Source organism: Chiloscyllium plagiosum, unplaced genomic scaffold (genome assembly GCF_037043375.1).
Source record: "Chiloscyllium plagiosum isolate Xiang-an unplaced genomic scaffold, Cpla_swu_hap1 HiC_scaffold_6, whole genome shotgun sequence".
In the NCBI taxonomy this organism is placed as follows: domain Eukaryota; kingdom Metazoa; phylum Chordata; class Chondrichthyes; order Orectolobiformes; family Hemiscylliidae; genus Chiloscyllium; species Chiloscyllium plagiosum.
In genome coordinates this window covers 88,200,547-88,225,046 of record NW_028270144.1, presented here as the reverse complement: position 1 = coordinate 88,225,046, position 24,500 = coordinate 88,200,547, and the positions used below count along the sequence as shown (strand labels likewise).

At 39.5% G+C, this 24,500-nt stretch overlaps 1 protein-coding gene across 2 annotated transcripts in view; it reads right to left on the bottom strand.

Annotated features, from left to right (window-relative positions):
* The window catches only part of LOC122550752 (anoctamin-7-like), an 80,670-nt gene that overhangs the window by 21,882 nt on the left and 34,288 nt on the right, over positions 1-24,500 (bottom strand). Inside the window, exons 8-13 of one of the 2 annotated variants that reach the window (XM_087988178.1) lie at positions 23,514-23,602; positions 18,646-18,767; positions 14,547-14,594; positions 5,953-6,042; positions 4,757-4,909; positions 2,646-2,682 (exon numbers count right to left, since the gene is read on the bottom strand). In XM_087988178.1, the coding sequence (XP_087844304.1) occupies positions 2,646-2,682; positions 4,757-4,909; positions 5,953-6,042; positions 14,547-14,594; positions 18,646-18,767; positions 23,514-23,602 (539 nt within the window). The remainder of the gene's footprint in view (positions 1-2,645; positions 2,683-4,756; positions 4,910-5,952; positions 6,043-14,546; positions 14,595-18,645; positions 18,768-23,513; positions 23,603-24,500) is intronic. The other variant, XM_043691958.2, reaches the window with a different exon arrangement.

Genomic DNA, 24,500 nt, shown 5'->3' with positions numbered 1-24,500 from the left:
GTGATAGACATGGCTATAAAAAATGCCTCAACCAAGCTCTGTAGTCCAGCCACATTCAGTTGTGAATGGTGATGGATAATTAAACAACACATTGGAAAAGGAAACCCCACAAAATATCCCCATCAAATGATTAAGTGCCCAGGACATTAGTGAAAAAGATATAGACTAAAGTATCTGCCACAACCTTTAGCCAGACATGTTGAGTGGATGATCCATCTTGGCCTCCTCTAGAAGTCCACAACATTACAGATGCAAGTTTCAGCCAATGTGATTCACAGAAACAGAAAAGAGGAGTAGACTATTCAGCTGTTTGATCCTGTTCGGTCATTCTATATAATCATGGCTCAAACTTATTAGTTTGTTCCTGGTTTGTGCTCCATACCCTTTGGTCCCTTTAGCCCTAAGTGCTATATTCAATGCCCTGATTGAAATCAGAATGTTTCAGCTAAAACAATGTTTCATGCCACCTGATATCAACATTGGTTAGAGGGACAGAATACTAAGATTATGGTGCTCTGACAACATTCTGGCTATTGTGCTGAAGAAGCGTGCTCCAGAACTTGCTGCTCCCCTGGTCAAACTGTTTCAGTACAGTTACAACACTGACAACATTTACCGACCATGTGGGAAGTTACCAAATCAGGTCTTGCATACGAACATTTGTATGCGCAAAGCCATCCCAACCAATTATTGTCCCATTTCCTGAAGAAGAAGGACTTTTGCCCGAAATGTCGATTTCCCTGCTTCTCGGATGCTGCCTGACCTGCTGTGCTTTTCCAGCACCACTCTAATCTAGACTCCGATCTCCAGCATCTGCAGTCCTCACTTTTGCCTACTGTTCCACCAGCCTATTCAATCCTCAAAAAAGTGATGGAGGAAGTGGTGGAGGCTGGTACAATTGCAACATTTAAAAAGGTATTTGGATGGGTATATGAATAGGAAGGATTTGGAGGGATATGGGCCAGGTGCTGGCAGGTGGGCCTAGATTGCGTTGGGATATCTGGTCAGCATGGACGGGTTGGACCAAAGGGTCTGTTTCCATGATGTATATCTCTATGACACTGACTCTAAATGTGTCAACAGCAATGCTCTGAAGCAGCTCCTGCTCAGCAATGACCTAACACCCAGTTCAGGTTCCACCTGGACCACTCAGCTCCTGCACAAAAGAACTAAACTCCATAGATGTGACAGAGCGACTGCCCTTCACACTGAGGCCACATTGGAGGTCAGCATCACAGAGTCCTAGAAAAATTACAGTCAATGAAAACTGGGGGAAAACACTGTTGCTTGGACTCATCTGGCAGAAATAAAAATAGTTGTGCTTATTGGAGGGCAGTCATGTCAACTCCAAGACACCTCTGCAGGAGTTCCTTAAGGTAGTGTCCTAGGCCCAACCATCTTCAGCTACTTCATGAAATGACCTTCCCTCCATGATAATGGTCGGGGGTGGGAATATTCACTGATGATCACAATGTTCATGCATTGTCCACGACTCCTCAGATACTTTAGTGTCTACGGCCAAATGAACACCTGTTGTCATCCCAAACCTGCATATTGTACAAGTGCAAGTGATAAATGTACCAAACAATTGCAAGGCTAAGACTGACTAACTGTCTCCCAAAGACAGAAGACTGGATAGATGAACAATGGAATATTTCAACTCTGGAGATAAGAAACAGAAATGGGGGAGGATTTCAGCAACTGATAAACATCAAAACAGAGTCAAAACGAAAGGACAAAAGTTAAAAATCACAACACCGGGTTATAGTCCAACAGATTTATTTGGAAGCACTAGCCTTCTGAGTGCTGTTCCTTCAGACAGCTGTCTGATGAAGGTGCAGCACTCCGATCACTAGTGCTTCCAAAAAACCTGTCAGACTATAACCTGGTGTCGTGTGATTTTTAACTTTGTCCACCCCAGTCCAACACTGGCACCTCCACATCAAAGTGAAGGAGATGGAACCAGGCAGTGAGAAACAAAGGAGGGAAGGAGGGAAGGAGGGAAGGAGGGAAGGAGGGAAGGAGGGAAGGAGGGAAGGAGGGAAGGAGGGAAGGAGGGAAGGAGGGAAGGAGGGAAGGAGGGAAGGAGGGAAGGAGGGAAGGAGGGAAGGAGGGAAGGAGGGAAGGAGGGAAGGAGGGAAAAAAGAAAAGAGAATAAAAAAGAAAAAGAAAGAGAAAGAAAAAAAAGAGAAAAAAAAAGAGAAAAAAGGGAGAAAAAAAAAAAGTGTTAACACTGGGTAACTCAACTTTGGGTCACAGATTCACGAACACCACTGCTTATTTAAAAACGTAGTTTTAAGCAAACAGAAGTGTACCAGGAATCAAAAGATAATAGCTTCCATCTTCTCAAAAAACTTAGTTGGAGCCCCAGGTTAAGAAAACACCAAAATGAAAGAGCTCGACTCGCAAGAGAAAACAGCTCTACCAAAATTTACATGATGCATTGGCTGTTTCCAGCATCATCTTTCTACTGCCCTTCCCCATCCACCCCCACCCTTGTCCCCAACATAATCTAGCTTGAAGATATGCCGTTCACATTAGCATCCTATCACTTGTTGTACACGAATGCTCCATATCCATTTTCAAAATTACTTTTTCAGATACATATAGTGTCAGGAACAATGTAGGAATATTTAAATACTTACCCCAATCTGTCATTTTAACTGCAATTATATGATATACCTAAAATAGAAGGACCTATTGTTAAATAACAAATGCCACAAATTAATTTCCATTCTTACATATAAAATATACTTGAAAAATACATTGAGAAGCATATTTAATAGCTCACTGGCATCTAAGCTGGTTCCCATGATTGGAATAAGGGTGATGAAGTCCAATTTAAGAAAAAGTGAAAGGTAATTATACTGGAGAGGTGTAACATTGATTATAGGAAACCTGTTTAAGGAGTAGTAAATTTTGTGAGTTATCACCACTTGTACAGTTTCAGAACTTGTAAAGTATTAGGAGTCACCAGCAAGCCTTTTGGAAACAGATCATACTGCTGTTCTTCGAGGTAGTAAATGCGTGACTTGCAAAAAAAAAAAACGCGTTTGACAAAGTTTACATATGTTATCAAACGAATTGAGATAATACAAACGCCTTGGGTATTAAGGGGAAGTGAATGTCAGTCTGACCGATGCAGAGTGGAGCTTCACAATACCAGTTAAGATTGCTGTCTACCCAAATGGTAGAGTTTTAAAAAAAGATGATTCTCTGTTTGCAGATAATAACCAAAATGTGCACATTCATTTCCAAATACAATAATTGACTGCAGAACAATTTAGACAAGTTGCACAACTTAGTCCCATATATGGCAAAAAGTGGCTAAATATGAATAAATGCTGTCTCATGCATTTTGGATCAAAACCTACTGGCATACTCGTGTCCATTAAGTACAGTAGATGGACGAAAGAAAAAAAATGTTGCTGCTGGAATTATACAATATAAAACTAACACTTTGGGTGCATAAAGATATCCCTTGTCAACACTTGACTGTAAGGATAGGCCACAACTTTACTTCATTACAAAGCTTCTCCTAAAACCATTGTCCATCAAACTTACAGGTGAGACCATGTGTTTCACCTCCTCTGCTTCCCATCAACCAATCCAGAACTTCCAAGGTTTCTTCAAATTCCACCACTGCCCCACCTGAGCAGTGAGCATGCATCCAGCTCCCACTTTATGCCTCTTTCGTGATGCTGTTTTTGGCCTCACTTTACCCACAAGTCTCACTTCCTTGAATCTATTTCCACCAAATTGCAAACCAGTCAACTTCTGTTCCTGGTTGCTGCATTAGCCAAGATCATAAGCATGTACCCTTTCCCTCACCTATTATCCATCTCTAAATCAAACACCCTCCTTAAAAACCCATTCTTCAACCTGACCTTGCAAACCAATCTCAACTCCTTCTCCTCAGGATTCCTCAAAATCACAGTTCGCTGACAAATCAATGCTCCCCGTTCTTATATCTCTAGCAATGAACCTCGCCAAACAGGTTTCTGGCCCTGCAACATGAAAGAAAATAGACTTTGGATCCCAAAGTACAGTCGACATGGTGGTAGTAATCCATTCTTCCTCAATACATCTTTGGTCTTTGTTATAGACGGTCACACCACTTTTCTCCATTGCATCTCTATTTGCCTGGCTCCACTTCTCTATCCACTTGTAGTCAGGTGATCACTTGCAACAGTTTATCTTTCACTGCTGTGACTTAAATCTTTGGAATCTCTAAGGATCAATCCTTGGCCCGTCTCCTATTTACATGTTGTCCTGAACAATGCCATTCAAACTAGACAGTCAGATGTCAACATGCCTTTAGCCACAAAGCATAATTCTTTATAATTGTCTTACATAGTAAATTTGTTCTAATGAATCAAATTTGTGCAAATTCTAATTACGTTCAATTGAAATTTCTCTACTCGGGTAAGCGTCAGACTTTGTCTAACTCTGATCATCTGTAGCAATACTGTCATTTCTGGCACAAGAGGGAATTAAAAACCCAGGAGCATTTGGTCTGATAGCATATTAAGTGACAAACATATTTATGTATCCATGCACTATAACAATAGCTTGAACTACAAGTATGGAGCTAAATATTTACCATAAGTTAAGCTTTGGGAGTTAGGAACACTAATGATAGAGATAACAGTTACAGATGTCACAATATGCCTCGAGATTGTACTACCTCATCACTTAGAGTTAGTTAAAAAATGTGGAGTGAAACCAGGGAAACACCACAAACATAAGCACTTACCTTTCCCAGAATTATAATAGATACTACATTGAGGAGTGAGGCACCAACTGTAGTTAACAGAAAACTCTCTATAGAGTTGGAAGTTGTTATTCTCAGCCTTACCCATGTTTTGTATATAACCACTGCAATAAGACTGGCGAATACACAGCAAACCTGTGGCAATACAAAACAGTGATTAGGTGTGTAGAATAAAACTGGCCAATGATCTTACTCATTTTTAAATGATATGCTGCAGTCAGTCATGAAACAAGTTTACTAAATTGCAGCAGGGCCCTTGGAGATGCACATTTTGGGAATAGTCAAAGTGCATTAGCAGGTTGAATCCCCTCACATTATGCATCTTGCATTGGAGACCAAATAGTTAACAGTTTCAGTTGAAAAACATGCCTCTAAAATATATTCTTCTGCAGATCAACCGCAAAACAACAGCAGGGATAGTCCTGCAATATATTACCTTCCCAGGATTAACATTTTGATTTCCTCAGACCAAATCAGAAAGGTTATATAGTTGGGCTATAATCGGCCGATAACCACAGGGCCAACAATGGCCACAGGCCCAAGGTTCCTAAGGATGGATGGTCACAAACATCCACGAGCCCCTTGCATTCACAGGGGCCCCCAGGGGACGGGGTGGCACTGACACACACGCACACACACCTAATCGAGGGATCATTTAATATGAGCGCTGTGGGGTCTTGGATTTATGGAAACAGGGTATGGGTTATGTCCATGTCTGTGTGTTTGTAGGTGAGTGGGGCAAATAATGGAGAGGAACACACATCCTGTAGCTCCAAGAAAACCAAATGCTTATATTTGGCAAATATAACTTGAGGTTTGTTCTATAATTAAAACAAATTATTAATAATCTTTAAGACTCATTCACAATCTGAATTATGAGTATAACAGGTGCTTATATACAATGCCCATATGAATGGTGAAATCAGTACATGGGTATAACCTGCAAGGAGTGTTAGAATAAGCAAATGTACCCGCGACATTGGCAGAAAAACAAATTTTAAAGCCAAAAAGATCACGTGTGCACACTAGATTCCACACTACTGCAAATCAGTAGGAGAATGTTGAACACATCCCCACTGCTGTTTCATCAGATCTCTTTTCTGTTAGCTGGCAGAGCATAGAGAACAAAATAAATTTCACAGGGAAGGGATGAAACAAAATGAACAAACACTACTTACCATGAGAATCCCCACAAAAAATGAAAATAGCATTTTTGTACGTCTCAGAGTGCCTGGGTAGTAAGGTTCAAATTCAGTTGTTACTGGGTCCTACAAAATTAATGCACATTAAAATTTTAAAAGAATCACAGACAATAGTCACTTAATTGTTTTCGGTACTTAATATTTTATTTCTATAATTTAACCCTTCAGTTATTTTGTAGTTTTTGTATACCCACAAAACTTGGACACAACACTCTCCATCACTTTGCATGCAAACTCTGGTTGAAGGCCTATTTAGTTTGCAATTCTCGTTTTTTTAAAAAAATATGCAATGAATGTCTAACGATCTTTCACAAAAACTTGTCCAACCTTAAATATATTTCAAATTACTTGCCAAAATAGTTATTCTTCAGGAAAAAAAAGAGAAACATCCCAGTTATATTTAGAAATACACAGAATCCTTCAATTTCAGCAAGTCAAGGAAACCACTAACATCTATTCATAACAACACAGGAAGTGGCCAACATTCATCAAGTCCATGCCAGCTGTCTGTTTTGTTTGTGATTTCCTTACAGTTTCACTTTTCTGATATATCCCATAGTTCTAAGTTCCTATTCCTCAAATGACCAACATTTTACTTTCAAAAAAATCTTTCAGCCAATATCAGATCATGACCAGTGCAAAAATAGTCCTTACTGCATCTCCACTATTTTCATCTCTTTCACAAAGCCCTGGACTCCATACCAGTTAGGTCTCTCCTGTTGCCCCACCTAAACGCACGTTCTTGCACACCTTCAAAATCCTCCCTCGATCACCTCTGCTACAAGGAGCACAACACAGAACCTCCTACCTAAACTTGTAGCTAGAATTCCTCCTCCCTAGAATGATAAAGGTGGTAAATCTCTCGTGCACCATCTCAAGAACCCACAGATCCTTTCCAAAAAAGTGTGATCAGAGCTGAATGCAATATTGTAGTTGTAGCCTAGAGCTATAAAAGAAATTCATAAAAAACTTCCCTGTTTTTGTATTCAAATATTCATAAACAATACTTATAAAACCCAAGACACACATGCTTTGAAAACTATTTTCAGTAAAGTCCTGCAAACTTTAAGAATTTGTGCACACAAACCACCAGGACCCTCTTTTCCTGCACATTCTGTGGAACTACACCATTAAACTCTTTATTACTTCTCTATCACTTCTGCCAAAATACATCACCTTACTCTTCTCTGGACAGGCAGTTGGCAGATAAATTTTGTTTCACTTGTTCACCTACATCCTAATGTGGCTGATTTGCGTCATCCTCCCTGCTTGCTACAACCACAAATTTGACAAATTATGGAATTTTACACTGTATTCCTATATACAAGTTTGGAAAATCATTTACCAGAACTCTTATTTGCCTTTATCAAATCTAAGGTATTCAACATGCACAATGAGTTTTCTTTAAAACCAACTTTTTACAGGATGCTTTCCCAAAAGCCATTAAAGACAACAACCAACACATTCCCTTCAACGTGAAGTTAATACATCAATTCTCTGGAACCTCCCCATATCAGAAACACTTCCTCAATCTCCACTCATTAACGTTAGCAACCTGAAACCATGACAACTGGACCAGGTGACTTATCCAAAGAATAGTCGGCTTTTCAGTACATCCTATCTAATCAATTTTTCCTCACCATTTTTGCTTCCACCAACATTTTGTCAGCATCAAATTGCTTAGTAGCACCAACACACAGTACCGATGGAGTATGCTCCCCTTGCACAGAAATGCATTGCCCTAACGCAACTTTATTCACTTTTTAACGACCTGCTTATTTCTTACATACTGGTAGAAGCATTTGGAACCCCTTTTTACATTAGGTACCATAGTCTTTTATTCAATTCACCTCATCTTAATTGGCCGGACTCTCTTGAATTAAATCTGCAATGCAAATTTTGTCATAGGATTTTTCTCATTTTTAAAAAAGAACTCAGACTTTGGTTCCCCTACCTTTCATCCCCATTGGAATGCATTTAAACTGGACCTACAATCTCCTCCGAAGATTATCCATTGTTTCATTACAGGTTTCTAGTCAATCTTTGGCTCGGTTTTACCTTGGCTAAATCTCCTCATCCTTTTTGGATGTATCTTCCAATTTAGAAATTTTACTTTAGATTACTCATCTAAACCCAACCACTAATAACCAAATATTCCTTTACAGACACTACGGCCACTTATTTCCTAGGACCCAAACCCAGCAATGTTTTGTTCCTGGTTGGGCTTAGGATACTGATTAAAGAGAGTTTTGAATATATTTCAGACAATTCCTCACATTCTGTTCACAGTATCCCAATTAAAAAACGGTCTAATGTCCTCATTTCCTGCACCTTTACATCAGAAATGTTCAATAAGACCCACTTTCAATGCTAGGGAAAAAAAGTGATCAGCATTTATACAATGTTTAAAAACATCCAAACAAATAGTTTGCAATTTTCTTCACTGCTCCCTATTTGTTACAGTATTAGAAATAATTCAACATGAGTTGTCCAAGGTAGCCTCCAAAATCTACTACTCAGATAGCAGGCAAAAACAGCACAACAGCATGCTTATCTACAATGCCGATACTACCTATATGGACTACAACATGAAGCATTAGTGTAAAATTAACAAGCCTCAAGCAACTACAACATTTATTAGATTCTTCTGAAGCACATGCAGAAGAATCTAAACTGACAGTTTTTTGTTAGCAATTAAAGTTTATAGAAAAATGTGTCGAGTACAAATGATAATTTATATGGTTTATGGACCAGATCAGACCCCCTCAAAAATATTTAAAGGTGATAGTCTGGACCCTAACTCTTAAATTAAAGGCAAGTGTAAAGTGTTTGTTCCAGATGCAATGTGACTGGTCAAACTACTCAAGTGTTAAGCAAACACCATTTATTTAAACACTGTAGTTAAAAATACAAATAAGAAAAGAACTTTAGAATAACTTATTCTGTTAATTTTCAATAGTTAACAGAATGCAATAACTATTAACTTGTTCTAAAAAGTAACGTCCCATAAATACACCCCTTGGCAAAAAGACAAGTTCAGACACAGGTTCTCACATGTAGTTTTCTAATCCAGGAGGAATAAACCATCAAGAGAAAATTCAGAGACATTAGCAGCCAGGACACATTCATTGAAGCCTCCAAATCTGCTGGGTTCCCAACATCATCTGCTGCTACTGAAAAAACCAAAACCCAGACATCTTAATCAGAGAGCTGGCTACACCCACTCAGGTTGTTTAAAAAAAAATTCAAGGCCTCCCAAGCAGTTTACTCAAGTGGTCTAACTAGCCAGCTTGGTATTTCTGCCTCACAACCCCTCTTCAAAAACAGAGCAGGACAGAATAACCTCAAAAGCGACAGCATCATCACAATATACTGCTGCATCCAGGGGGAAAAGTAGTCAATTGTAAAATCAGAGTGAACTAGTACGGAGTTGACAGTGCTTGGATTACAACAAATTTGGGGAATAGGAAAGAGGAATGGAGAAGAAACCCGCAGAAATTTCCCTGAAGCAATCAAATAAATAAGATAATTATTATAGATTTTCCCTCAGATTTGCTAAAATAAACCTGTCTGTCCCATGTACTTCTTATGCACAAGAAAATATATTATGATGGGATCACACTCTGGTGGAGGAGTTGTCAGATGAGGACCAATAAAGAACAAAATCAATCCATGCCACAACAGAAACAGTTCTTTCCTGGGGGATTCCATGACTACAGCAATCCAAGCACTCATTGTAGTCAATCCAAAAATAAGACTCCTCTTGGTCAACAGTTTAGGCTAGCACTTTAGTAGAAAAACTCCCAAGTTACACTAGAGATATCTATAGGAACACCTTTGAAACCCACAATCTCTACTAGCTAGAAAAACAACAAGAACAGGAGATACACAGAAACATTGTCTTCAAGTCTCCCTCCAAGTCACCCACCCAACTTGGAACTACAAATCACTATTCCTTCACAGCTGCCAAGTCAAATGCCAAACACTCACTCATTCAGAGCATCCCAGACCATATGGTTTGCAGTCGTTCAAGAATATAGCTCATTGCTACCTTCAGCTAACAACATGCACATCCCATTTCGGGGGTGGGGGCGGAGGGGGGAAAAAAAAAAGGTGGAGAGAGGCTCAGAGAGGATAAAGTTGACACTGATCGTGGTGATAGACAGTAATGCAAATTGACAATGAATTCTAATAACAAAGGAAAGGAAGGCAGTGGAACCAGAGTAAGCTAAAACCAAGAACGAAGTAAAAACCAAGCCAAATACACAAAGCAAACTGTATAAACTCCCAGGAAATATTTCACTGTATTAATGATTCACATTTTCTTCAGTTTACATAGCAATTTTTGAAATAACTGACAAATTTGTCACCTCCAGCAACATCATGTTTGTTTCCAGATCAGCACAATTAGAATTTCACCTTCATAAGCATTCATCACATGGTCAACTGAAAGGAATAATGCCATCAGGTAAGAAAGGAACACTGGGCACAAACGTTGCTGGTTTATTGATTTCCAAATCAGAATGAGTCTTCAAAACAAGATAATTTCATCACACCAGGATATTCATCCTGCAGTGAATCATTCTAGTGCCTGAAGGGATTAAATTCTAAGAATAACATATCAATACCATTACAAATGAAGTTACAAATCACCAGGTTATAGTTCAACAAGTTTAATTGGAAGCACACTAGCTTTCGGAGCATCGCTCCTTCATCAGGTGATAGTGGATCAGATGAAGGAGCGATGCTCTGAAAGCTAATGTGCTTCCAATTAAACCTGTTGGACTATAACCTGGTGTTGTGTGATTTTTAACTTTGTACACCCCAGTCCAACATCGGCATCTCCAAATCATGATTACAAGTGAACAATTTGATCTTATTGGATATAACATATGCAAGCTGCAATTGCTTTATACTTTGCCCTTACGTTAGCAGCTTTTAAATAGGAATTGTACTCAATGATGACGACAACCTTTTTTTAAAAAATGAGCAATAGAACCTAAATTGATGTTGGCTACCTGGATAATCATTTTAAAATCTTGAGTAGAGATAAGCCAAACGGTGTTTTAAAGTCCAATTTAAATGCGAGAAACAAGGGAAAGACAGAGTCAATCCACTATGACTGCTGATAACATTTTGGTTGAATTTTATTTTTGACTTTTGTAGAGTGTTTGAGAATTTTCTCAGGCTGCATTTCCAAACTTGTGTCATTAGTTATTATGTTACACCCAATGGCACCTCTCTTGTCCAACACTAGCCAGATACTCCCCCTGGCCTTTGCTGGGGCATACTAGAATTCCTAGCATTGGCATCATATTTAGAAGGTAGTTAGCCTGGTGCTGTCCTTCAAGGTTCATTACATTGGTGCCAGACATTGGTTAAGGGGAAGATGGCATTCTACTTCTGGTTTCTTTTCAGCAACATTGAAGATTTTTCCCCAGGCTGTTATAGCTACCTAAAAATCACTTGTTCAATTTATAACATACTAATAAAGAATTTGTTATCTCATCTTGGTTCCATATTTTAAAAAGGGAAGACATGTCAGCATTGCCTAAAGCCTTGCAAAAAACAAAAAAAAAATCTCACTGTCAATGACTGGTCTTAACTTCAAGTCTCAATGAGCAGGTCACACAGTCAAATCAACACAGTTCTTCTCCGGATGAGAGCACATAATCCAACATCACATTTAACCTGCTATAACATCACAAACAGACTGTAAACTCCATCACAGCGATCATCCAGAATAACTCTAAAGATCCTAAACTTAACTATAGGTAAATATAATCTAGTCATATCTGGGTGGTCAGCTGGTAAGAGCAGTCACTTCAATACATTGTAGCATTGCAGTATATCGCCAAAGTTCGACTTCGGGATGTGGTGCTGAAGTGTAATCCACTTGTTAAAATTGGTTGAAGATTGCATGGGTCCTTTTTTTGAAGAAGAGAAATATATTCCTGATGGCCAAACAAAAATATATTCCTCTAACCAACATTCGCCCCTCAACTAATACCAAGAATTTCGATCAACTAGTAGGACTTGCTGAAGAGTAGGCTATAAATCACATACTAACAAACCAAAAGTTATTATTCAAAAATCAGACCTGAAGATATAGGTGTTGTTCTGAAGGGGCAAATGGTGCTACAGTATATTAATGCAAATCATAGTTATGACAGAAATATGAAGGAGTTCTTAATAAATAGGCAGCACACACCAAGATCTCATATAGTGAGCAACACAAACTGAAGCCTAATACACAAGGAAACCCTTGCATACCTGGTCTCAAGGCAAAGCTTAGTAGCTACGATCCCAACAAATACAAAAGTATTTCTCCCAGTTCAGAAGAAAGATCTGACGTAACGTAGAATTGGTTTCTTTCACCAGGTGTTTCCTGACTGGCTCAGTATCTCCAGCATTTCCTAAATTTCATTTCAGATCTCCAATTTGCTTTTATGTCAAGATGTGCATCATTTTATAAAAGACCACTCTCAGGCTCTTCACATCAGAGTGCCCACCTAGTGACTTTACTCCCTTTTATCACATTGTATGGAATTTGTCTTCATCTTAAATCCAGAAATATTTCTCTGGAGAGTAATAATTGTTATATTAAATAAAACAATTATTCACCTTCAATATTGAATTTCAGTATAACAGATCTTAACTTGGCAAGTGTGTGCTACTATTAAATTCCACTTGTGGAAAAGTAAAGCAGTCACTACTCAGAAGCTGCAAGGTCAGGTATTTGAACAATTATAGATACTAGAAGTGATCCAGCCTTGATTTTTGATGGTTAGGGTATTATAGTGGAGGTCTGTGGACTAACAAGCAACCAGAACTTCAGAATTAAAATCCCATTATAACACCAGGTGGCCAAAGAAAGTGATTGTGAGATATGGCCAAACAGATTGCATATTTAAAGTATTACACTGATAGCCACTATTGCAAGTCCGATTCCTTTGGGGACAAATTGGCAGGATGCCCAGCACGGGTCAGATTGATGGCAACAGCATGGGCTTTAATCCCTGTTCCAGCTTGAATGGATTAGAATCCAAGACTCTTCTAATCCAACTGTGGACAGTGCAACACCATGGATTGGACTGTCTAATGGGCAGAAAATGCAGGCTGGCATCAAAATCTGAAAATCCATACATAGTCTTGATTACATTCTTCAAGAACCTTCATCTTCTAGATATTTTCTAACCTTTGTGTTCTATGTAGTGAAGCCCAATAGCATTCACCAGGCTCATCATTCTTCAATCCAGGTTCTCACACAAAAACAGGTGTTGACTTTGAAAGGTGACTTTAAGAAATAAATTTAAAGCAGAGCAATTCCACTCTGCAGTTATTTTGTTCCCTCCCCGCCCCTACAAATCTGTCATGATTTTATACCTTCTCATTGGGTCAAGATACCCTCCCATTTTACACAAGTGGTTGTACTTAATGACAGAGTGCTCACTGAATATAAACTCAAAAAAGTGACCTTCATTCCTCCCTAAAGCTGGCATCAATGCAATGAAACTAGAGGGATAATCTTGAGCCGGGAATGTGTTGCTGGAAAAAACACAGCAGGTCAGGCAGCATCAGAGGACAGGGAAAAAAAAATAATTTGATTTTTCGGGCCGGAGCTCTTCATCAAGATTCCTGATGAAGGGCTCTGGTCCAAAATGTCGATTTTCCTGTTCCTCGGATGCTGCCTAACCTGCTGTGCTTTTCCAGCAACACACTCAACTCTGATCTCCAGCATCTGCAGACCTCCCTGTCTCCTGGATAATTTTGAGTTATATCTTCAAATTGTTACCACCTCATGATTTTTAAACATCAGCGCAAGCTGTAAAAAAAAAAAAAAAGTCCTGGATTTAGGCAATAACCAGCATCATTGCCCACCAAGAGCCCAATACTGAAAGTGGAATAATAAATTCCCAGGTGAGTAGGCCAACTTAATATTGAGTGAACACGAAACAAAGCAATTCTCCAGAAGTTTCCATTATTACTGTTCCTGACAAATATCACTGATAAGCCTTTACATTATTCTTCCTTCAAGAGAAATTAAGCCAGTTCCAACTGTTCATGGAGGACAACATTTGTTGGAGAATGCAGCCATCTCACCACACTTTAAAACAAAATCAGTTTATTGTAGCTTGGATGATCCTAAAAAGGGGTCAGGTTAAGTTTGATGTAAATTTTGTTAACACTTATGATTGCATCCTCTGGCAACTTTCACCATACAGTGCCTCCCCTGTTATATCAATTTGGTATTGAAGCAGATTTCATGAAAAATAAATTAAAGCAGAGTTTTTTCCCTGAATTCTTTAAGTGAAAGGTCCCCTAAAATTCTTAAATGCTTCCATCAAGGAACTAGTTATATTTTCAGAATTTGAGCTTCAGATTTCATGAACCAGCCATGTTAAGTGTTTCTGCTATAGACCAGAGAGCAACAAGACCAGCCAGATAATTGAGACTTCAGGATTAAAACTTGTGCTATTTAGGACAGGACCTTCAATTTAAAGAATCAGAACAAGAATTGCATACAAGAATCTATCCTGTGGTCTACAGCTAGATGGTTTTGTACTCACTTTCGAATGTTCAAGTATATTGAACATCTTTAGTAGCAAAACGTAAAGCTGAAATAAAACATTATTCAGTTTTCCTTTTTGAAAAGTGAAATGTCTAGATCAAACATCTAAACAATAAAGTGACAGCGATTCATCATGCAAAGATATTTATGGTAACACTTACCAGTTTTCTGATCAGTAGAGTGAATTGGAGAGTCAGATTCTCAAGGGAGTACCTACATGTGTTAAATAGACCTAATAGATGACCAAATTTCCTCTTCCTGGTCTGAAGGAATCACCCTTTAAGTGATTCGTTGCTAATGTGAGAAAGTGCCCATCCCACATACTGATTTATACACACACCATTTTAAAGCTAAATGTGGCCAATATACAAGTGACTATAATTGAGGGCTCCTGCAGTATAGTGTAGTGTCTCATCCTCTGGGCTTGGAGGCCCAGGTTCAAGTCCCACTTGCTGCAGAGGTGTGTAATAGCATGTTTGAACAGGTACATTACATGTTAGGTGTTGGTACCTCAAATTCATTTAAACTGATTGAGCAGGCATGCTGTTATGGGGGTGCTTTCTAAAATACTGAGAGCCCAATATTTCAAGAATTCAAAGTGGTCTTTAGTGCATCTTTATAAATTTTCATCTGCCCACTCTTGGTGTAATTGATTGCAATGGAATACAAAAGATTTTGAAGTTATATAAAAACAGGCACATGATTCTCTTCAGACCTACATAAACAGGACCATGTTGATCATTGCTTCCATTGTAGTGTTATTGCAGTGCTGTGGGAGATAAGTGTGCATCATTGCACACTCAGACAGCTTAATGTGAAACCATACAGTACCTCATGCTTCCTTTCTGCATACCTTTGGTGGATCAAACCATTAAGACACCATCAAATGAATTCCCAACTATTACTTTGGTATTTTAAAAACGTTATGCTCAGCTAAATTTAAGTGCCTTGTTACAACACCAGGTTCGACTTTGCAGACTTTTAATAGATGAATTGATCATAGATTCAAGTTATATCCTTGGTCAACCAAGACACATCCTTGCGGAAGTTTAGCCCGTTAATGCATTCCGATTGCAGTTTTCCCCACATTTTAAATTGTGAAACTCTTCACAAATGTAGACAAAGAGGAACTTAGTTTTTATGGATGCATACCCTAGGACTGTTTCCACTTATGGAATTTTGCATAGAAAACCATGTCTACCAATTTAGCACTCAAGAATGAAATTATGTACGTGGAACCATAGCTCAGAATAAGCAGTTTTGTTTAAATGAAAGAGCTTGTTTTTTGTAGAGCAAAAGAGCACACATATAGCATGCAAGCTCAAATTACCACGTTTTCATTATAATGGTACAAATAAGATTCTTTGATAAAGAATTTACAGGTATTGAGTCATAGTCAGAGATGAACAGCACAGAAACAGACCCTTTGGTCCAACCAGTCCATGCCGGCCAGATATCCCAACCCAATCTAGTCCTACTTGCCAGCACCCATTCCATAACCCTCCAAACCCTTCCTATTCATATACCCATCCAGATGCTTTTAAATGTTACAACTGTACCAGCCTCCTATGGCACCTCATTCCATACACATACCACCCTCTGCGTGAAAAAGTTGCCCCTTAGGTCTCTTTTATATCTTTCCCCTCTCACCTATGATCTCTAGTTTTGGACTCCCTGACCCCAGGGAAAAGACTGTCTATTTACCCTATCCATGCCCCTCAATTTTGTAAACCTCTATAAAGGTCACCCCTCAGCCTCCAACACTCCAGGGAAAACAGCCCCAGCCTGTCCCTATAGCTCAAATCCTCCAACCCTGACAACATCCTTGTTAATCTTTACTGAACCCTTTCAAGTTTCACAACATCTTTCCGATAGGAAGGAGACCAGGACTGCATACAATATTCCAAAAGTGGCCAAACCAATGTCCTGTACAGCCGCAGCATGACCTCCCAACTCCTGTACTCAATACTCTGACCAATAAAGGAAAACATACCAAATGCCTGGTCCACTATCCTATCCACCTGTGACTCCACTTTCAAGGAGCTATGAACCTGCACTCCAAGGTCTCTTTGTTCAGCAACACTCCCTAGGACCTTACCATTAAGTGTATATGTACTGCTAATATTTGTTTTCCCAAAATGCAGCACTTCACATTAATCTAAATTAAATTCCATCTGCCACTTCTCGGCCCATTGGCCTACCTGATCAAGATTCCATTGTAATTGGAGGTAACCTTCTTTGCTGTCCACTACACTTCCAATATTAGTGTCATCTGCAAACTTATTAACTATCTCTTATGCTCACATCCAAATCATTGGTGTAAATGAAGAAAAGTAGTAGACCCAGCACCAATCCTTGTGGCACTCCACTGGTCACAGGCCTCCAGTCTAAAAAACAACCCTCCATCAGCACCCTCTCTTCTACCTTTGAGCTGGTTCTGTATCCAATTGGCTAGTTTTCCTGGTATTCCATGAAATTTAACCTTGTTAACCAGTCTCCCATAGGGAACCTTGTCAAACACCTTACTGAAGTCCATACAGATCAGGTCCACCACTCTACCCTCAATCCTCTTTGTTACTTCTTCAAAAAAAAAACTCAATCAAGTTTGAGACATGATTTCCCAAGCACAAAGTCATGTTGACTATCCCGAATCAGTCATTTCCTTTCCAAATACATGTACATCCTCTCCCTCAGGATTCCCTCCAACAACTTGCCCAACAGGCTATAGTTGCCTTGCTTGTCCTTACCACCTTCTTAAACAGTGGCACCACGTTAGCCAACCTCCAGTCTTCCAGCACCTCACCTGTGACTATTGATGACACAAATATCTCAGCAAGAGGCCCAGCAATCACTGCTGTAGCTTCACAGAGTTCTGGGGTACACCTGATCAGGTCCCAGGGACTTATCCAGCACTTCCTCCTCTGTCATATGGACATTTTTTAAGATGGCATCATCTATTTCCCTACATTCTATACCTTCCATGTCCTTCTCCACAGTAAATACTGATGCAAAATTCATTTAGTTTCACCTCCATCTCCCACGGCACCACACAAAGGTCGCCTTGCTGATCTTTGAAGGGCCCTATTCGCTCTCTAGTTACCCTTTTGCCCTTAATTTGTAAAAACCCTTTGAATTCTCCTTAACCCTATTTGCCAAAGCCATCTCATGTCCCCTTTATGCCCTCCTGATTTCCCTCAAGTATACTCATACTGCCTTTATACTCTAAGGATTCACTTAAACTATCCTGTCTATACCTTACATATGCTTCCTTCTTTTTCTTAACAAAACCCTCAATTTCTTTAGTCATCCGGCATTCCCTATACCTACCAGCCTTTCCTTTCACCCTAACAGGAATATACTTTCTCTGGATTCTCGTTATCTCATTTCTGAAGACTTCCCATTTTCCAGCCGTCCCTTTACCTGCGAACATCTGCCTCCAATCAGCTTTCGAAAGTTCTTGCCTAATAACGTCAAAATTGGCCTTGCTCCAATTTAGAACTTCAACTTTTAGATCTGGTCTATCCTTTTCCACTACTATTTTATAACTATTAGAATTATGGTCGCTGGCCCCAAAATGCTCCCCCACTGACACCTCAGTCACCTGCCCTGCCTTATTTCCCAAGAGGAGGTCAGGTTTTACACCTTCTCTAGTAGGTACATCCACATACTGACTCAGAACATTTTCTTGTACATACTTAAATTCCTCTCCATCTAAATCATTAATACTATGGCAGCCCCAGTCTATGTTTGGAAAGTTAAAGACCCCTACTGAAACCACCCTATTATTCTTACAGATAAGAGATCTCCTTAAAAATTTGTTTCTCAATTTCCCTCTGACTATTAGAGGTTCTATAATCAATGAGTACACATGATCATCCTCTAACTAAATGGACCAGGATTACGAATATCCAAATAAACAAATTAGCCACGTCATGTTAAATGGTAAATCAAATTCAAATCTTTGCCCCAAATTGTGCTTTTCTACTTTGTTGAAAGTTAGTTTCAGAATTTATTAACACCTAATAAACAAAACTATTTGTGACTAGACAATACAATATAATCAGGCTTAAGAATGTAAAATTAATGAAAACAAATACCTTTTTAACATTTGTTCCATAAAACTCAGGTCTGGGTGGCTCATCATTTTCAAAGTTGTCAACATCCCATTCATAAACTAGTTTTGCATTAATCCTTTTCCACATTTCCAAAAAAACTGTTCCTGAAAGCAATAAATAAAATTTTATTCATTTAGTTTATTGGTGGATGTTTACACTTTAAAATTAGAACATAGAACATTACAGCGCAGTACAGGCCCTTCGGCCCTCAATGTTGCGCCGACCTGTCATACCAATTTAAAGCCCATCTAACCTAAACTATTCCATGTACGTCCATATGCTTGTCCAATGACGACTTAATTGTACTTAAAGTTGGCGAATCTACTACCGTTGCAGGCAAAGCATTCCATACTCTTACTACTCTGAGTAAAGAAACTACCTCTGACATCTGTCCTACATCTATCACCCCTCAATTTAAAGCTATGTCCCCTCATGCTTGCCGTCACCATTCTTGGAAAAAGGCTCTCCCTGTCCACCCTATCTAACCCTCTGATTATCTTGTATGTCTCTATTAAGTCACCTCTCAACCTTCTTCTCTCGAATGAAAAACAGCCTCAAGTCTCAAGTCCCTCAGCCTTTCCTCGCAAGACCTTCCCTCCATACCAGGCAACATCCTAGTAAATCTCCTCTGCACCCTTTCCAAAGCTTCCACATCATTCTTATAATGCGGTGACCAGAACTGTACACAATACTCCAAGTGTGGCCGCACCAGAGTTTTGTACAGCTGTAGCATAACTGGATGGTTCCAGAACTTGATCCCTCTATTAAGAAAAGCTAAAACACTGTATGCCTTCTTAACAACCCTGTCAATCTGGGTGGCAACTTTCAAGGATCTGTGTACATGGACACAGATCTCTCTGCTCATCTACACTACCAAGAATCTTACCAATAGCCCAGTACTTTGCATTCCAGTTACTCCGACCAAAGTGAATCACCTCACACTTGTCCACATTAACCTCTCAGCCCAGCTCTGCAGCTTATCTACGTCTCTAACCTACAACATCCTTCGACACTATCCACAACTCCACAGATCTTAGTATCATCTGCAAATTTACTAACCCCCTTTTACGCCCTCATCCAGGTCGTTTATAAAAGTGATGAACAGCAGTGGACCCAACACTGACCCTTGCGGTACACCACTAGTAACTGGACTCCAGGATGAACATTTCCCATCAACCACCACCCTCTGTCTTCTGTCAGCAAGCCAATTACTGATCCAAACTGCTATATCTCCCACAATCCTATTCCTCCACATTTTGTACAATAGCCTACTGTGGGGAATCTTATTGAACGCCTTGCTGAAATCCATATACACCACATCAACCGGTTTACTCTCATCTACCTGTTTGGTCACCTTCTCAAAAGAACTCAATAAGGTTTGTGAGATATGACCTATCCTTCACAAAACCATGCTGACTATCCCTAATCAAATTATTATTTTCTAGATGATTATAAATCCTATCTCTTATAACCTTTTCCAACACTTTGCCAACAACTGAAGGGAGGCTCACTGGTCTATAATTACCAGGGTTGTCTCTACTCCCCTTCTTGAACAGGGGAACCACATTTGCTATCCTCCAGTCTTCTGGCATTATTTCTGTAGACAATGACGATTTAAAGAGGAATGCCAAAGGCTCGGCAACATCCTCCCTGGCTTCCCAGAGGTCCCTAGGATAAATCCCATCTGGCCCAGGGGACTTATTTCCACACTGCAGGATTTCTAATACTTCTTCCTTGTGAACCTCAATCACACCTAGTCTAGTAGCCTGTATCTCAGTAATTTCCTCGACAACATTATCGTTTTCTAGAGTGAATACTGTCGAAAAATATTCATTTAGTGCTTTCCCCTATCTCCTCTGACTCCACACAACTTCCCACTATTATCCCTGATTGGCCCTAATCTTACTCTCGTCATTCTTTTATTCCTTAAATACCTAAAGAGAGCCTTAGGGTCCACCCTGATCCTATCCGCCAACTTCTCATGTCTCCTCCTGACTCTTCTGAGCTCTTTCTTTAGGTCTTTCCTGGCTACCTTGTTACCCTCAAGTGCCCTAACTGTGCCTTCACATCTCATCCTAACATAAGCCTTCTTCTTACTCGACCAGAGATTCCACTTCCTTCGTAAGCCACAGCTTCCTCCCTGCCTGACAGGTACATACTTATCTTGGACACTCAGGAGCTTTTCCTTGAATAAGCTCCACATTTCTAATGTGCCTATGCCCTGCAGTTTCCTTCCCCATCCTATACTTCCTAAATCTTGCCTAATCGCATCGTAATTGCCTTTCCCCCAAGCTGTAACTCTTGCCCAGTGGTATACATCTATCACTTTCTATTACTAAAAGTAAACCTGACAGAATGGTGATCGCGCTCACCAAAGTGCTCACCTACTTCAAAGTCTAACACCTGGCCAGGCTCATTACCCATACCAAATGTAATGTGGCCTCACCCCTTGTTGGCCTGCCTACATACTGTCAGGAAGCCCTCCTGCACACACTGGACAAAAACAGACCCATCTATTAGTACTCGAACTATATAGTGTTCCCAATCAATATTTGGAAAGTTGAAGTCCCCCATGACAACTACCCTGTCTCTCTCACTCCTATCGAGAATCATCTTTGCTATCCTTTCCTCTACATCTCTGGAACTATTCGGAGGCCTATAGAAAACTCCCAACAGGGTGACCTCTCCTTTCCGGTTTCTAACCTCAGCCCATACTACCTCAGTTGATGAGTCCCCAAACATCCTTTCTGCAACTGTAATACCGTCCTTGACCAATGATGCCACACCTCCCCCTCTTTTACCATCTTCTCGGTTCTTACTGAAACATCTAAATCCTGGAACCTGCAACAACCATTCCTGTCCCTGCTCTATCCAGGTCTCCGAAATGACCACAACATTGAAGTAGTGCAACTTCAGTTTCTGTTCTCTCACGCTTACAGTCACATGAAGTCTGCATTCTCAACCCTACTCATTCATTCCTGTGAGCTTCCTCTATATGCCTCATTTTCCTAGAAGCAGATTCATGCCAGGCTATTGTTACCCATGTACACAAGTCTAAGCAGGCATGTTGGAGCTAAACAGGTGACTGCTACAACATTGTTTATCTCCACGAACAGGAAATCACAGCTCTGCTGAAGGAGCACCTCATATTTGGGATGTAACCTACATTTCTCAGATGCTGGTAGACATGTTCTGAATTCTCAACATCTTGTTTCTTCATTGCAAATTTTCACCTTATTTACCTTATCCCTTCTATTGACATCCTTTGCATGAACCCACTAATGACAAAGGTCATTCTTGTCAGGCTGATTCAATTTAGGTTTGCAGATATAAAGTTGAATGGGTGAATATTAGGTTTGACAGGTCAGTGGGAACCATGGCAGAAGGATAATGTTAAGAAATGCTGTGTGGTGACATCTGTACATCAATTTTAAAATTTAAAAAGTTGGATAATACATTGATCAATAGGACAAGAATACACAGATTCAGTTTAGAAACTACCAGTACTTTTGTTTTGATGATTACTTCTAACGTTTTGTTGAATTTTTAATTTCAGAGTATTAATCCCACGTTTTATCATGGTGCCCAGTTCTAACACAATCGCATGACAGTTTCTACTCCAGTCTTTCCAAGCTGTGTGGTGTTCATAATTATCAGTTAAAAAGGGGAGACATACAAGTCTATAGATATTTTCTGATCAACCCATTCAGAGATGATATTATACATCTCTCAGTGAAGTGGGACTCTAATCCAGGCGTCCTGACAGAGTTAAGGATGTGCCACAAGAACTCCGTTCTGAAGGGTTCCTGGATTCAAAGTGTTAACACTGCTTTCGCTCCACAAATGCTGCCAAATGTGTTGAGGTTCACCAGCAATTTCAATGTCTGTTTCAGATTTCCAGCATCTGCAGTTCTTCAATTTCTATTTACACTGTTTATTCATGTAGTGGGGATGGGGTGAGAGAGACAGAACAGAGAATGAGCAGAGAGTGTGAGGAGGGGTGTGCATAAAGGGAAATTGCAGGAGCTGATTAGTCTGTGAAATGGTGACGACTCGTCAATGACAAAGACTTTGTCTGTCAACAGCTGTTGTGATTGGTTCCCAAACAGCTGAACAGCTTATGGTGTGAATGTTTGCAGAAGACATTGTTTTCTTTCTGGTGGTCCAAAAAAAAGTCATTTCTTCTTCAGTAAATAAAAATCTCAATAAAACCACAGGCTTTTTCCAATAGAGATTAAGTACAAACCACTCTATGCCTTCTGTGAGCTACCAAGAGTACCTGTAGGAAGAAGATTGTGTAGCAACAGGCCCTGACAACCATGGCGATAATTCTAGTGTTTCCCACCACCTGTAACACCCTTTTTTGCAACTGCCTGGATTTGTTTGTATATTTGTGTGCAGGTGTTTTAAAAGGGTTGGAACCTTTAACTAGTGGAGTTACACATAAATGGTTTAATATTTACCTATACCTAGAAAGTATTTGTAAATTAGATTTTAAGTTGGTTGTGAAGTATAGGAAACTGATCATGTGTTTGTTAACTTGGGTCTAAAACACAGGTGAACTGAGAATTTTGCATTTGAACAATAAAGATTTATACCTTTGTAAACTATCTTTAGCTTTGTATCCATTTTGGGAATATCAGAGCTCCATTTCTATCAACCCAGTGAGCCATAACAGTAAGTGATGCCAAAAATCAATATCATTTTCACTGGAATCTGTGAAATTTGAATTTCACATACCAGGCTAAACAGTTCATCATTTTGTTAACATCAACCATGGTATGAATATATCACGTACAATATACAGATATTCCAAAACAGTAAGTGATTATCAATGACAAATTCCTTACCCCACAGACAAACAATGAGACCAAACCAGGGTGTTGCTTCATTATCAAAGGAAGATTGGATCACAGTAAAGAAATCACCAGAAGAAATCCTGTGACAAAGCAAAATGAGAATACATCACTTACTTGTAATGATACTGGTTAAAAAATAAACTGGAGGAAGAATGATTTGATGAGACCATTTTTGGATAGATGGTCACAAGATGTTCACCATCATCCACGATAAGACAATCCTTTGATCAGCACCCATTCACCATCATAAATATTCATTCCCTTGACTGGCACATGGTGACAACAATATGTGCCAAATACAGCAGCAACTCACCAAGGCTCCTTTCAGAGCCACTTCCAAACCTGTAAACCTAGAAAGACAAGGGCAGCAGATGCATGGGAACACAAGGACATGCAGGCTCCCACCACATCAATAAGCTACAATGACTGTTCTTTTACTGCTGGGAGTCAAAAAAAAAAAAAAACAGGATCTGTCTTCCTAATAGCAGTATTGAGTATACACACTAGGCTGACATCAGTGGTTCAATCTGGCAGAACACCACTCAAGGGCAACAAATGCTACCCTTATTGGTATACCTCAAATCCCAAATGAAAAAATAAACAAAAAGAAAGAAAACAATATAGTTAGAAGTGATGATTGTGTGAAGATTTGACTGGAAATAGTTGTACTGGTTTGGAGAAAACAATGGATTTCAAAAGACAGAATAGTTGGAACACAGGATACAAGATATTGAAACTACAAATTATAGTTGACCCCACCTTCCTGATGCTGAAGTACTGTGTACAACTCACTCAAGTCCTGGGGCAAAAATTATCATAGTTAGGACCATATTCCTAATGCAAATCAACAATTCTGCTTTTGAAATTCCATCATGTTGAAGTAAATAGTCTAATCAAACAGATTGCTTCTCAATCAAATTAAAATAAAAGATGTCACAGATAAGAGAGGTGTACAATGTTATGGATTCTATTTGAATC